Source organism: Pavona decussata, unplaced genomic scaffold (genome assembly GCF_977016875.1).
Source record: "Pavona decussata unplaced genomic scaffold, jaPavDecu1.1 SCAFFOLD_322, whole genome shotgun sequence".
In the NCBI taxonomy this organism is placed as follows: domain Eukaryota; kingdom Metazoa; phylum Cnidaria; class Anthozoa; order Scleractinia; family Agariciidae; genus Pavona; species Pavona decussata.
In genome coordinates, this window is record NW_028145712.1 from 678,708 (window position 1) to 691,749 (window position 13,042).

General features: G+C 38.8%; 1 protein-coding gene across 6 annotated transcripts in view; it reads left to right on the top strand.

The window, feature by feature from the left end:
* The first annotated feature begins 349 nt into the window (after positions 1-349).
* Positions 350-13,042, top strand: part of LOC146453824 (solute carrier family 28 member 3-like) — a 32,766-nt gene continuing 20,073 nt past the window's right edge. For 2 of the 6 annotated variants that reach the window (XM_085096229.1, XM_085096230.1), the window contains exons 1-6: positions 2,887-3,178; positions 3,366-3,512; positions 7,649-8,031; positions 8,697-8,838; positions 9,891-10,082; positions 11,283-11,444. In XM_085096229.1, coding sequence (XP_084952355.1) covers positions 3,405-3,512; positions 7,649-8,031; positions 8,697-8,838; positions 9,891-10,082; positions 11,283-11,444 — 987 coding nt within the window. In that variant the 5' untranslated portion in view covers positions 2,887-3,178; positions 3,366-3,404. Of the gene's footprint in view, positions 527-2,886; positions 3,179-3,365; positions 3,513-3,813; positions 3,953-7,648; positions 8,032-8,696; positions 8,839-9,890; positions 10,083-11,282; positions 11,445-13,042 lie in introns of those variants that run through there. The other 4 variants (XM_085096227.1, XM_085096233.1, XM_085096232.1 and 1 more) reach the window with 4 other exon arrangements.

The window sequence follows — 13,042 nt, forward strand, 5'->3', positions numbered from 1 at the left end:
TCAATTTGAGTTAAACTGAGCACATATATTATTACTTGCGGACATAAAAACCTTCATAATTTTCCAGTTAACTATAGCCAGGATAGGCGCGGATCAGTAGACAGATCATCACAGTCTTCGATAGTTAACACCCATTGAGTGAGTTAAAACACCAGTTTTATTCAGCAACGTAGCGTGACCACTTATTAGAGCGGGGTGGTACATTGAACTCAGTCGCGGTCTGAAGCAACACGCCATTGTTATATTGATCATATGCGTATCAGCTGCCTAAATTAAAAAAAAAAAACCCTAGAGAAAACGGTAGTTTACTGGGTAATAAGCAGTCACTTAAGCAAAACAAACACAGTAGAGTTAAGACTGGTGTCTTCCTTTCCATCGTTCCAGGAAGTCCATTTCTGTTTTCGTCTACTGAATTCAGCCTTCACTCCTTGTAGCTTATGATGATAATGATGAAGACAAACATTCGTCTTTGATAAACGAAGTCAGAATATTTGAAGCGAGGCATTTTGGCTTTACCTGTATTTCGGTAAGTCAATAGATTTATTTGTTCACAATTGTTACGCCGCAAAATGAAAAACGAACGCAAAATTTTCAAGTAAAACAGTTAATGCACCGATGGATCATTTTGTCAGAAAAAGGCGGTTGACATATATCGATTACATTTGTAGAATACGGTCGTAGAACAGGCAAAAGTTCAATACAGGAGCACTCGGATTTTTTTGGAGTATTCCTGCGTCATTTATATTGATTAATACATCATTCTCAGGAGTTCAATAATTAGATGAGCAGAATTATATTTCGCACAAGGGAATACCTGATGTGAAACTCCAATGTTGGAGATACTTTTTTACAATCTATAGTTATAAACTTCAAACCCGGGATATCATGAAAGAAATCTCGTGTCTTTTATATTGCCCCATCCAATATCTATGCAGACTGTTTACAAAGTTAAATAAAGCTCTAAGTCTGATATGAATTCAGGATAGGGCTTTGAAATTACAAATTAAAATAAAAGCGCACGCCTTATTATCTTCAGTGAAAGGAGCACAACAATTTGGACGCAAGAAATTATACCACAAGTGCTACAAAAACCCGTAGACTGTTCTTCCTCTTGCACGAAACAGAATATAATTGGAAGTGGCTACACTGGACTGGACTTTCACAATTGTGGATTCGAATTTTTTTCAAAGTACCCAAAGGATTTAACCTTCTACTCAGACACTCAATGAGCTTGTCAAGCATTTGTAGGAGCGGCTAACAAAGGATATTATTAACCTGGTTGTGGAAAAAAATTAACAGTAAAAATTACCCAAAATCACTCGCATAAAATTCATTTTAAATAATACAAAAAACGTTTTCATTGTATATTTGTGCTAGTTTTTTATTGTTTATACAAAAAATACTGAAGTGTAAAAAGGATAGTTTAGCATTGTTATCTTAAAAGCTTTTCAGTTTGCGCAAATTCTATCTTTTATTTTTTTCTTACTTGTATTTATTGTTATTACTTTCATTTTCCTTGCTGTTGAATTGTTACATCCCTGCAGGGCACCGAAAAGTTACCAGTTTCCTTGGGAACCACCGGGGGAGAAGTTGGTCTACTTGATAGATAGCACTTCTCTATCGGCCGCTCCCCGTAGGGAGCCGGATCTTTTGTAATTCTTCTATGCCTCCGGCCCGTGTAGTTTTCCAGGCCTTTAGGGACAGTTTCCGCTTCGAGTCCCACATCCTTGCGACTTCAATTTCTGAGACTTTGACAGTTTTTTTCTTCACTTTCACTGAGGAATTTCCTTCTGCAGGGATAGCCACGCCAATGAGCAGGCATTTCTTCTGCTCTTGGGCTATGACAATGGCGTCAGGCCTGTTTGTTTTGACTGTTTGCATGAGTGATCTCGTCCCGGGACGAGTTCCATCTTACGAGATAAGTTTCGGCATCTTTGCTTCTTAAATTATTCCTGGTCGAAATGTGTTCTTTCCGGAATGATCTTAACCCTGTCTTCAGCACCGGCATGAAAATTTCATCCTGTGATAAAAAAAATAGCTAACAGCTATGAAAACACGATATTTTCCCTACCCTTTGGTTGCTAAAGGCTTCTCTTGTGCAGTTTTAGGTTCCGCTCGACCCCCCCCCCCCCCCCCTCCCCTGCTAGTCTTGCTATCCGGCTTATCATGAACTGCACGGAAAGCTTGTTTCTCAAAAGTTTTTTTTTTGGGCACTTCGCCGCTCGTTGGCCGACGCCAATTGGCTTCTGGTCGGTCCTTGGTAGCCAGGGTATATTTCCCAGGATGAAATTTCGACGAAAACATAGTTTTTAATCCCAATTGCATCGTGTCTACAACAGCAAACAAAACTTTTGCCCAAGAAACCGCAAAATGTTCAACCTGTTTTAAAGTCAGACGCATCCTCACCTTTATCGGGCTCCACTTAGTTCTATGCATTTGAACACATTTCATCTTGAGCAAGATTGATCAACTTTGTCTTGGGCAAGATGAACTGGCCCAGGACGAAACATCTGCGCGTGCAGACAAAAAAATGAATTTTCAACGCGACGCGGCCTACTGAAGCTAAGAAGATCATAGGCTTCGCACGCAAACTGAAGCAAAGGCGTTACTGGGACTCTTTCATCGAGGTTCCATTGACGTATCTTTTGTCGCCGTAGGCGAATATGTTTATGGAACTTAGTCATTAATTTGAGACCGTCTGTTTATACGGAAAGTTCCACGAGAGTACAAAAAGACCAATTTATTTGCACGATTAATTTCACTAATCGCAATTCCTTGCCTTTCTTTAAATTACAATTATCTTGCACTTGTTGGAGACGAGATCAGAGTCCAATCCACGTTTAGATCGTTTATGAATTCCTCACCTGATTGACACGACGATCGTAAATTAGGTACTTGCGAATCGTGATTGGTTTTCGCGGGTAATACGCAGCACGTGCACTACATCGAGTCTTCTAATTGGCTAATTCAATCTTCGCGCCAGAACTAAATATACTTGAAACAAGTTACTCACAGCAGTCTTCAGCGAGTCCGTCCTGTTCTAAGCAACTTTCTACGCAAACTTCTTCCTTTTAGTCTGTTGGTTGGTCTACTTTTTTTGCAGGAAACCACCGATTCAACGACATTTTAGTTTAAGTTTAACCCGTCCAGAAGTCTGAAATCCTCTCATTGATTTTTGGTGAGTAAATCGCGTAGTAACCGTACGATGTTTTGTCTGCGTTGGCGCCAAATTATAGCGCGCCGTTTACATGCTTTCGTGTAATTTCAGTTTTCAAGGCAACGAAGCCGAAAAGTCTGTCGTTTTAGTTAGCATGTGGCACGAAATGGACCATATTTACTATCGATTATCTCTGTCTTTTTCCAAGCTGATCTAACTTCGAAGACTCGCTCTATCGCCATCAACAATGGAAAGCCCGCCAAAGAAAAACGCGGTAAATCTCGAAGACAGTGGTTGTATCGTCGATGGACTGCGAAACGGCTTTGGTGATGGGGAAGATGAAAACTCGACAATGGTTAGTCTAATTTTGTAGTACATGCAGCTTGGTGGATTCTAATTTCATGTTAAATTTTGTGATCTCATCTTCCATTTGTTTATGTTCGGCGGAGCACGAGGAGTGTAACGCACAAGTGTTTTATTCCGGGATTTTCGAGGCGCTAAATTCTTAGTTTGTCACCTTTGACGACTGAACATATCATTAAGTGAGTAATAACGTTTTTCCTCTCCACGAAACATCGATGTGATTTTTTGTCGTATTTTCGATCAATTGTTCTTTTCGTGACTCCATTCAACAATTCAATGAATGAACTGCTTATGATGCGTGACGTCATGACGCGTAGGATCTTCTTTCCCCGCTCTCGCTTCCAACACGTGCTTGGTCCGAGTTAATGTTTATAAAAGTTGTCCTGGCTTTCCAATTCCCTCTGAAACACCGCGCCTACAAGAATGACATCGGTGAGTTGAACTTGACTAACAGTTTCTGTACCATTTGCTACGAAGCCTTCGCATCGTCTTTCAATATTCTTTTGTGCGGAAATTTGAGTTGAATTAGGATAGATCTAAAGCTTACACTCCATACTGATCTCGTCCGATTCAGGCGGTATCGCGCGGGATGGCTTGCAGTGAGTTTTGGCTTTCAACCAGTTAATGTAAATGCTGGCAATTTCTGGCCAAGCACGCTGTATTGTCAATTGGATAGACGTCGTTGAGCTACCATACCATGTTGCAGTGATCGTATGCACAGCATATTGTTCTTTTTTGTACATATGGTTTTCACAAGGATTTGCGTATTTCGATCAAGTTTCAGACATATACTCGTAGCGTTACAGAATGAAGCCCCGAAATAGCATTCACGGCTAGTTTTCTCGCTCACTAAAATGAAGTGTGTCCTTAGTTTTCAGTTCTATATTTGCCCGCAAGTTTGAAACTGTATAATTAATTGCGTAATTTGGAGTTATCGAAGCAGTGAGTATCTAATTTTGCAAGCGATATCATTCCCTAATAAAGTTGATAACTCGCTGCGTCCGCCAAATGGGCCTTACGTTTTGGGAAACAAATATTTTTATAAGCAGACATAACAAACATGTTCGAAACGCTCGTAAAATCTTCGATTCACGGATTGTTTGACCAAAGCGTCGCTGTTTCCGCATGATCGCGTTGCCACCAAGCGAGGCATTCTTCACAAAATAGCTGTAAAACCCGATGCATGCTGCAATCACTAGTCTTAGAGGAGTGAAGTCTAAATACTTTAATGCACTGTACCTAGCACCTTAACTCCTGATTTGTAAATCTGTACTGGGCAATCAAAAATATATAATGGCATGCGAAACAAAATTGATTTCTGACTATTGTTTACAAGTCACACATGCATATCAAAGTTCACTGCTTGCACGGTATGCAGACAAGGAGAGTGAAGGAAGGTCAGAGGTTGAAGAAGAGATTATCGTGAATACCCTGGGCTTTAGCATTTAACTTCCTTATTACTTCTTGATTGCATCCTCAGTGTATTTAATTTTGATCAGCACTCTCTTTCTTAAAGCCGTTTATTACTTGTAGCTGTCTTCTTTCCTATGGCTGTATTTAGTTCTGATGCATACCATACTTCACCCTTCTTTCTACCCCTCTTAAGTTGTGCCTGTTCTGGACTTTCATAAAACATTTTGAGAATACACATTAGCTCTCTTTAAAATATATTTGGTCAGTTGTCAAGCCATCTTTTCTATTTGAACACTGCATGGACCAAGGAAATCATATCTGTTGATTTTCAACTCACACAATTGAGGGGATTATTGTTCAAATCTGATTATGTTATGGCATTGACACAACATATGCTTTTTATTGGGAATTCAAGAAACCATATATCATTTCTTTGCTATCTCCATAATTATAAGCAGCTGGCAAACAGGTATTATGGCTGGCAATAGTGACGAAGCAATAATTAATTGACTTCTTAATAATTTATTTGCAATTATGACACTTAGATTTTATTCATGCTTCTTGATCCAGTTATTGATTTTTAATTTAATTCACAATTTAAAGGTTCCAGAACACAAGTTTTGTTAATTAATATGCAGCCCACATGATACATATTAAGTTAAACTGTCTAAAACTGAAAACTAGAACATCATACTTCCATTTGTTATACAGATTAAAATAATCTTTAGCTCAGGTCAATCCAGGTCAGACTCCAGGTTTTCTATGAATGACAGACACTAATTGAAAATATGAAACTGAAAGCAGAACTGCAGACATACAAAATACTCACCAACTGTGTCTAAGTAAATCAACAAGAAACAGGCTTATGCATCCAGACAGTCTGCCTGAGTTCAGCAGAGTTCAAAAATATGGTGACAGACAAAATGCTTTGTTCCTTACTAGTCATGTGACTTAGGGTAACAAGATGCCCCTAGTGGCATTTTCGCAGAATGCTTTATGTGGCCTCATTTATTCCCATTGTATGTTTCACAGATTTATAAAACTATCCTAGCTAATGGAGTAGTTTGAGTCAGAAAGATAGCGTGATGTTAACGTTGTTTCGGTATTCCCTTGTGTTAATACCGGAAATTGCATTACCGTAACGTGTACTGACTCACGTTCTTTCCTGGTTATGAAATTTCAATAAAAGTGTAAGATTACAAATTGTTCTCGTTTCACAAAAAAAAGGAAGGAAACAGGCAGGGTTCAAAACAGGCCGCTTCAAAAGGGTTAATTTTCTTTTTGAAAACCGCATAGTTGAGTCTAAAACATGTAAACAATATGGCCAACACAATAGCGATAGAAACATCCCCTCTAGGGGGAGAGAGGAATTTAATCCAGGTTTAATGAATAAATCAAATGATTTGAAGTCACTCAGGTAGGGATGAGGGGGTCCCCTCCTTTGTGATATATGCGCCAATAATGGATTTTCATTGGGAAGCTTTTGTTGAAGACATTCAGAACAATACATCCCTACTAAGAGAGGGCAGAGTTTAATGAATAAATTAATGTGCAGATTTAAAGTTACCATAAAAAAAAAAATACGGAGCCCATTTTTAGACATGGAATGCCCTTAGAGCATCCGGCGTCAAAAATAAAGGTCTGCAATGGTAGCTTTATTAATGTTCTTAATTTTAACTGAGCTAGCATCAAGGCCATGTTCCTTGTCTTAAAATCCAAAAGATGTTGTCAAAGCATGAGTAATTGGTGTTCCATCTACCTGTGCATCCCACATCTACATGTAAAATGCACAAATTTATCAAAGGATGAGCAAATCACTTCTAGATGTATACAAAAGCTGTAACACTACCATTGCAATTCTTTAGAGAATGTCTTGGTGAATCCGTCTTCTAGAATCCATCTTGTAGACAAGTAGGTATTTTGTTAGACTTTCTCAATGCTTGTTTTTGTGGGAGTCTAGTCAGATGGGAAGCAGACTTTACTTACCTGCAGTGCGCCATTTTTACAGACCAGACTTTAGGGTGGGGGTGTGTCAGCAATAATCTCCAATCAGAAACGCTCAAGTTGAATTACGTCATTTTCTAGGAAACCTGACCACACTCTCCATGCTTGCTCACGGAGGCAAAAATGAAAAATGAATGTGCAAGAAGCTATAAATTTTAGTTTAAATAAGCTTGATTTTGTGGATAATCTTGAGAATTCAAATTCATCGTGAAATTATCCAGTCATTTGAGAACTGTTTATTTCACATGGGGCGTGATCCATGACATTGCAGCTGTATTTTCCCGCCAACAATATGCAAATTAAATTTTTGAATCCATGTTTCGTCACTCGTTGGTCACTCTTGGTGCATAAGAAGGCGACTTGACGCAAGTCTTGTATTTTGTTCAAAAATGCTTGTTACACTTCAGCATGTATCAAATAAAGGATCATGAAGATTGCTCTTCCCCTACCATGGAATAAAGGCTTAACGTTTCTCTTGAAGACTCCCTTCATTTCTGGTTGTTGTTTACTTTTTATAACTGGCTTTTTTCCCCTCGTTCTTTGAACCACCACTGCCATTTTTTTTTTTCAGTCAAATCATGCATTTAACTAATGCTATCACTTGTTTTCCATGCATGGAAATGCAATCTTGTTGGTTTACCTGGTTTACCATGCTATCATAAAATCATCTCTGTCAATTAATTGCTTATATGTACTTGTGTACATTTACAGCTTGATCATTTAGAAATGTCGGGCATGAACGAGTCCAAATCCAGTCTAAAGGCTGCCGACAGTCCGACTCAGGAGAAGAGGTTTCACGTCATTGTTGCCAAATGGGAGGAGTCACCAGAGCGGAACAAGTTGAACGAACTGTGGGATCGACATGGTTTAACCATTGCCATCATATGTATCACTGTAATCTTGCTGATATACAGTATTGTAGCCATTGCTATTAGTGGATTTGAGCAGGCCAAGTGGCTGTTCGCCATAACAATGTTTCTTTGGTTCTGTATGACGTACATGTTCATCCGTGACCACTGTGGGGATGCTATCTACCGAAGGTGCATGGAACCAGTTATCAATGCAGTGAACAGCCAGTGGCGATATTTGAAATGGTAACAAAAATTTTCCCTATGAAGTTATTATTAATACAAACAATTGTCTCCAGCTCTCTATCATCCATCAAATTCTCAGTTACGAGCCTCACAACGAAGGTGAATGTAGAGAAACAGTCAGCAAAACACAAGTTTTTTAGTTATTTTCTTAATGAGAAATCCTCCATGAAAAAGCTAATTTGAGTTTAAAAAACTAATTCTGAAAATATGTCTTGTTCCCAAGTTCGTTCCCAAGTACACACTCAGATGGTGAGAAACCCTTTTGCTAAGGTCTACAGAGGGAGCACAAATGGCTTCTTCTAGTGTATCAGGCTGTCACTAACTAATGAAGTAGCCAGGGATTTTTAAAGGAGTATTTGTCACAGCTTCCCTTTTTTCCATCAAAGTTACCAGTTATCAAGCCCTTAACAGCCAGAGAACTTCCAAGGCTGTTGCCTAAGAAAAATTTCAAGGATACCACAAGGCCAAAAGGCAAGAAGTTAGGAGCCCAACATGTGAAGTGTTCTAGCTAGGTACTGGTGCAAAATATTTAGGCGCCCAAAGCAATTTCTTGGGTACCCCAGGCTGATGGGCTTCTGTTAAGCAGCAGCCTTGGACTTCATGCCTTTAAGCTGGGTTCAGTGAATATTTAAGCTAACCTTGTTGTACCTTTTCGTTCATTCCAGGATTTGTCTTGCCCTTGTTGTGGTGGCCCTCGGATTTTTCTTTGGCCTCGATACCGCCAAACAACCTGTCCGTTTTATCTCTATTGCTGGGTTAGTGGTCAATGTCCTGTTTTGTTGGGTCTTTTCCAAACACCGCAGCAAGGTAGGGTGTGAATTTACTTCACTGATCATTATTTTCAATTGCTGTACATGTACCTTGGTGGCTCCCATTTTTATGGGTCATACTTTAGTAATGCTAAGTTACATCTCCTTAAATACAGCTCAGTAAGCCATTCATTTGGAGAATACACACTTTAGGATTTCATTCAAAATACAGTACGCCCAAGGCACAGTGTTAAAACAGTTCCACAGGAAAGAAATGGTTAATAGAATTCATTTAACTTTGGGAGGTCACCACAATGTATAAGCAACCCAGTCTCTTTTTGTGACCTTAAGGATGGTGACTTTTGTTACTGCGTATATGTTCTGCGCATCTTGAGATACTCAGGTTTCCTATGGGTGGTGCCTGCTAATACAGGGATATTTTTGCGTGGTTTAAAACTATGCGGAGAAAGCAGAACTATGCAAGTGCTCTTGATATTCACGAAGAAAATTAGGGGTAATCATGCATTTTCCAGACATAATAAAGCTTTAATTTGGAAAAAAATGCCATTCATTGCTTTGTATTTTACTGTTTATTTAGAATAACAATTATTGTTGCATGGTTACCCCCAATTTTTCTTTTTGGATTTCAATAGCCCTTGCTAAGATCTGCTGTCCCTGCATAGTCATAAACTACACAAAAAATACTTCCTTATTAGTAGGCACGGTCCTTAACAATAATAAGATGTATGATTTTGACATTTCGCTTTTTTTAATTATATGGCTTTTTTTCAATCAAGTAATCAATCGGTTTTTGCTTGAGTGATCAAACTTCAGAATTTAAAAGTTGGTACAATATTAATGAAATGATTAAAAATTACTTTCACTTTTGCTCAGGTTGTCAAAATGCCAGTCAGTGTCACCAACAACAGACCTTCTCAGGAATTGACACTCAACTTGCAATTAGTTCCTTGATGGTGCAGAGCAACTGCATTGATTTGTTAGTTTGTTTTCAAAAAATGTTATTGCATTAATGGGCTTTACTCAATCACTGTGCACTGGAAAGGCTTGTCCATGTATCGGCCTAATACATTCTGATATGTTCTTTTTTAGGTCAAATGGCGCCCTGTCCTCTGGGGTCTTGCCTTGCAGTTTATTTTTGGTCTTCTTATCTTGCGCACTAAAATTGGCTTCCAAGCCTTCAAGGGACTTGGGGATCAAGTCTCTATATTCCTTGATTACACCGCCGTGGGAGCTCAATTTGTGTTTGGAGCGGACTACCTTGAACATTTCTTTGCTTTCAAGGTATAGTTTTCTTCAGTTTTGGAGATGAGGAAAGTCAGTGATGTGGTACAAGGAATCCTGTGATCTGTAACTAATTCAAGGCTTGTAAATAACTATTTCAAGTGCACAAATGGGACCATTGGAGTTCAGGAAAAATTCCTCCAACTCTAACCCTAAATGGATTGGGTTTTCTGGATGGGTACTTCTAGCAGAGAGATGGATTTGTTCCTTTTAGGAATGAAGAAGTAGAGCTTTGAAGAAAACTACAAAATAAGTTTTGTCAAAACGTTTGAGCTAGGTGTAGGAGTTTAAAATACAGTTTTTCATTATTTCTTATATTTATCTGTCATAAGAAGTTATTACGGCTTGCAGTGTATGGTACTGAAGGCGACCAGTAATTTGCATTGATTTTAGATGACTTAATGCCACATCTGTGAGAAGCTCTCTTTGGTATTAAACCACCTGCTTTCCTTCTTCTGTACCCAATTAATGTACCTGTAGGTTTTTTCTCGCTGTTCTCTGGACATTTCTTAGGGTACTAGCCAGTAGAAGAATTAGCTTAAAGGGAGGGGTTCACATTTCAGCGCATGTGCATGAATCTAAATGCTTTTATCTCTTTCTTATCAACTTTATGGCCTTAAAAATCCCACTTACATGTACTTCAGTAATCGCATTTTATAATTAGTCGAAGCAAAATGACTGATGGCCAAAATTCACAGAAAATGCTAGTGAACTGTACTCATATTGTCGATATTGAATTTAGCGTGGACCTGTAGAATTTATTCGACGGTTGATGTGTTTACAGTTATTTGCATGCAAAATCACGCAAACTAATGAAAAAATTACCACCTGAGTTGTACCTATTCCCTTCCGAATAGTTCATAAACAACGAATTAAACTAAACAGGCTTGGGTCATAGCGAGCAAAGGCAAAAAAGTATTTCGATTCATGGACATGTGCAGAACCGTGAACCCCTCCCTTTAAACCATCTGCTTTCCTCCTTTTGTAGCCAATTAATGTACCTGTAGGTTCTTCTCGCTGTTCTCTGGACATTTCTTAGGGTGCTAGCTAGTGGGAAAATTAGCTTAAACATCAAGGCAACTCCTCTTTGGTGATCATTTTGTTAATTCTCAAGACCTACATGTAAGATAAAGTAGTAATATTGTTAGGAGAAGTGAGATACTGGTAACTAATGGAAGGTGTTGATTTTTTCCTTTTCAGGTTCTTCCCACCGTCATTTTCTTCAGTTCTGTCATCTCTGTCTGTTACTATCTAGGCATCATGCAGGTGGTAATCAAGAAGATTGCCTGGCTCATGCAGATTACCATGAAAACATCTGCAGTTGAGTCCTTAAATGCGGCTGGAAACATCTTTGTTGGACAGGTACTGCGTTAAATGACGAGACAAATGCCTTTGTTAGTCAAATATTTTCAACTCCCATCCAACCTTAATGCCCATGGCATGTCCTTTTTCCCAAGAACCATAAGAACATGGAACCTAATACCTAGCAATGTGGTGAAGGATACCACTCTAGGGTCGTTTACGATGGCCGCCCTTCCTGCAGTTACATCCTTGCAGGCTCCTGGCCACCTATGCAGACTAAAGACCTGTTCCTGCGTATAGCTGAATTAGCTCATGCTATCTAGGTCTAGTCTTTTAAGACTGTAACTGGAAGCCTTCGGTTAAGTTTGGCAACATCTTAAAATATACAGGGAAAGCAGTTGTATCTTAATACAGTTTTGTTAGCTTTAGCGTTTCCATCTTTATCAATCTAGTCTTTTACCTCTTCAGGTTTCTAAGTTTAGTTTTGTTGCTAACTATTTGTTTGACAGGCGGCTTGCCCAATGGACCTAATATAGACATAAAAGTGATGTACAATGCTTATTTGACCCAACTGAATGGCCATGGCACTTTTTGTGAACTCTGAGCAGCAATGCTAAAATATCTTGGTACTGGTTTTGAAACGTCTGTGCAATCTTGTTGCATAGTGGAGTGATTTGGCGTCATTCTTATGTATGGCAAATGTGTAATTGACAGAATCACTACTGTTGAATTCAAACACTCTGTTAAGAAGACCACCACATGGTTATGCATCAATAGACCCTTCTCCAAAATGGCGGCAACAGATTTGTATGGGTTAAAATTGAACTGAATGAAAAACTGATACCAGCACTGGAAAGAGCACCTTTGCTTTAGTAACCTTGCAAAGTTTCAGCGTATTAGGTTTTATATCAACTTAGGAAATGTTAGATGAAATTTGTACAAATTTACAGACATTTGTATGACTGGGGGTATACGTCATACCCGCGCAGTCATACAAATGTCTGTAAGTTTTTCATTTTTCAACTTACATTTTCTCAGCTGATATTACACCTGATATGCTGAAACTGTGCAGGGTTAATAAAGTAAAAGTGCTCTTTCTAGTGCTGGTATGCGTTTTTAATTTTAACTTATTTGAATTTTCGGTCTCCATTTTGGGGAAGGGTCTATTCGTTTCCAGCTGTGTCAATCCCCCCCCCCCCCCCCTTCCTCCTGGGCTTACCTCCGGGCATAGGGATTTTTTCTATAATTTTTCCTTATCTTCCTTGTTTGCTGGTTGACAGCTACAGTTTCACCACAAGCAAAACTTGCATTTTAGGTTGTATTGAGCTTTCAAGACGCTTGACCCTAACGTTTCCCGTAATATCAAGAACAAATTCTCCTATCTTGTTCACATACTTTTCTTATAAAAGTACTGGGGAGAAGTTATTAAAATATGAAGAAAATTCACCTTGGGTGATCACATCCTTAATTCTCATGACTTCAGGGGTTGAATAAGCATTGGTATTAAAAGGAGAAAATTGGTGCTTAAAGGGTTAAGAAGAACATTTAGTGGGTCAAGACAAATTAGTAGGCTCCTTTTGAAATATTAAAATTCAACTTCAGACAAACAACTGAAATGAACAAACATGATTATCGAATTCCCTTTGTTTTTGTCCTCT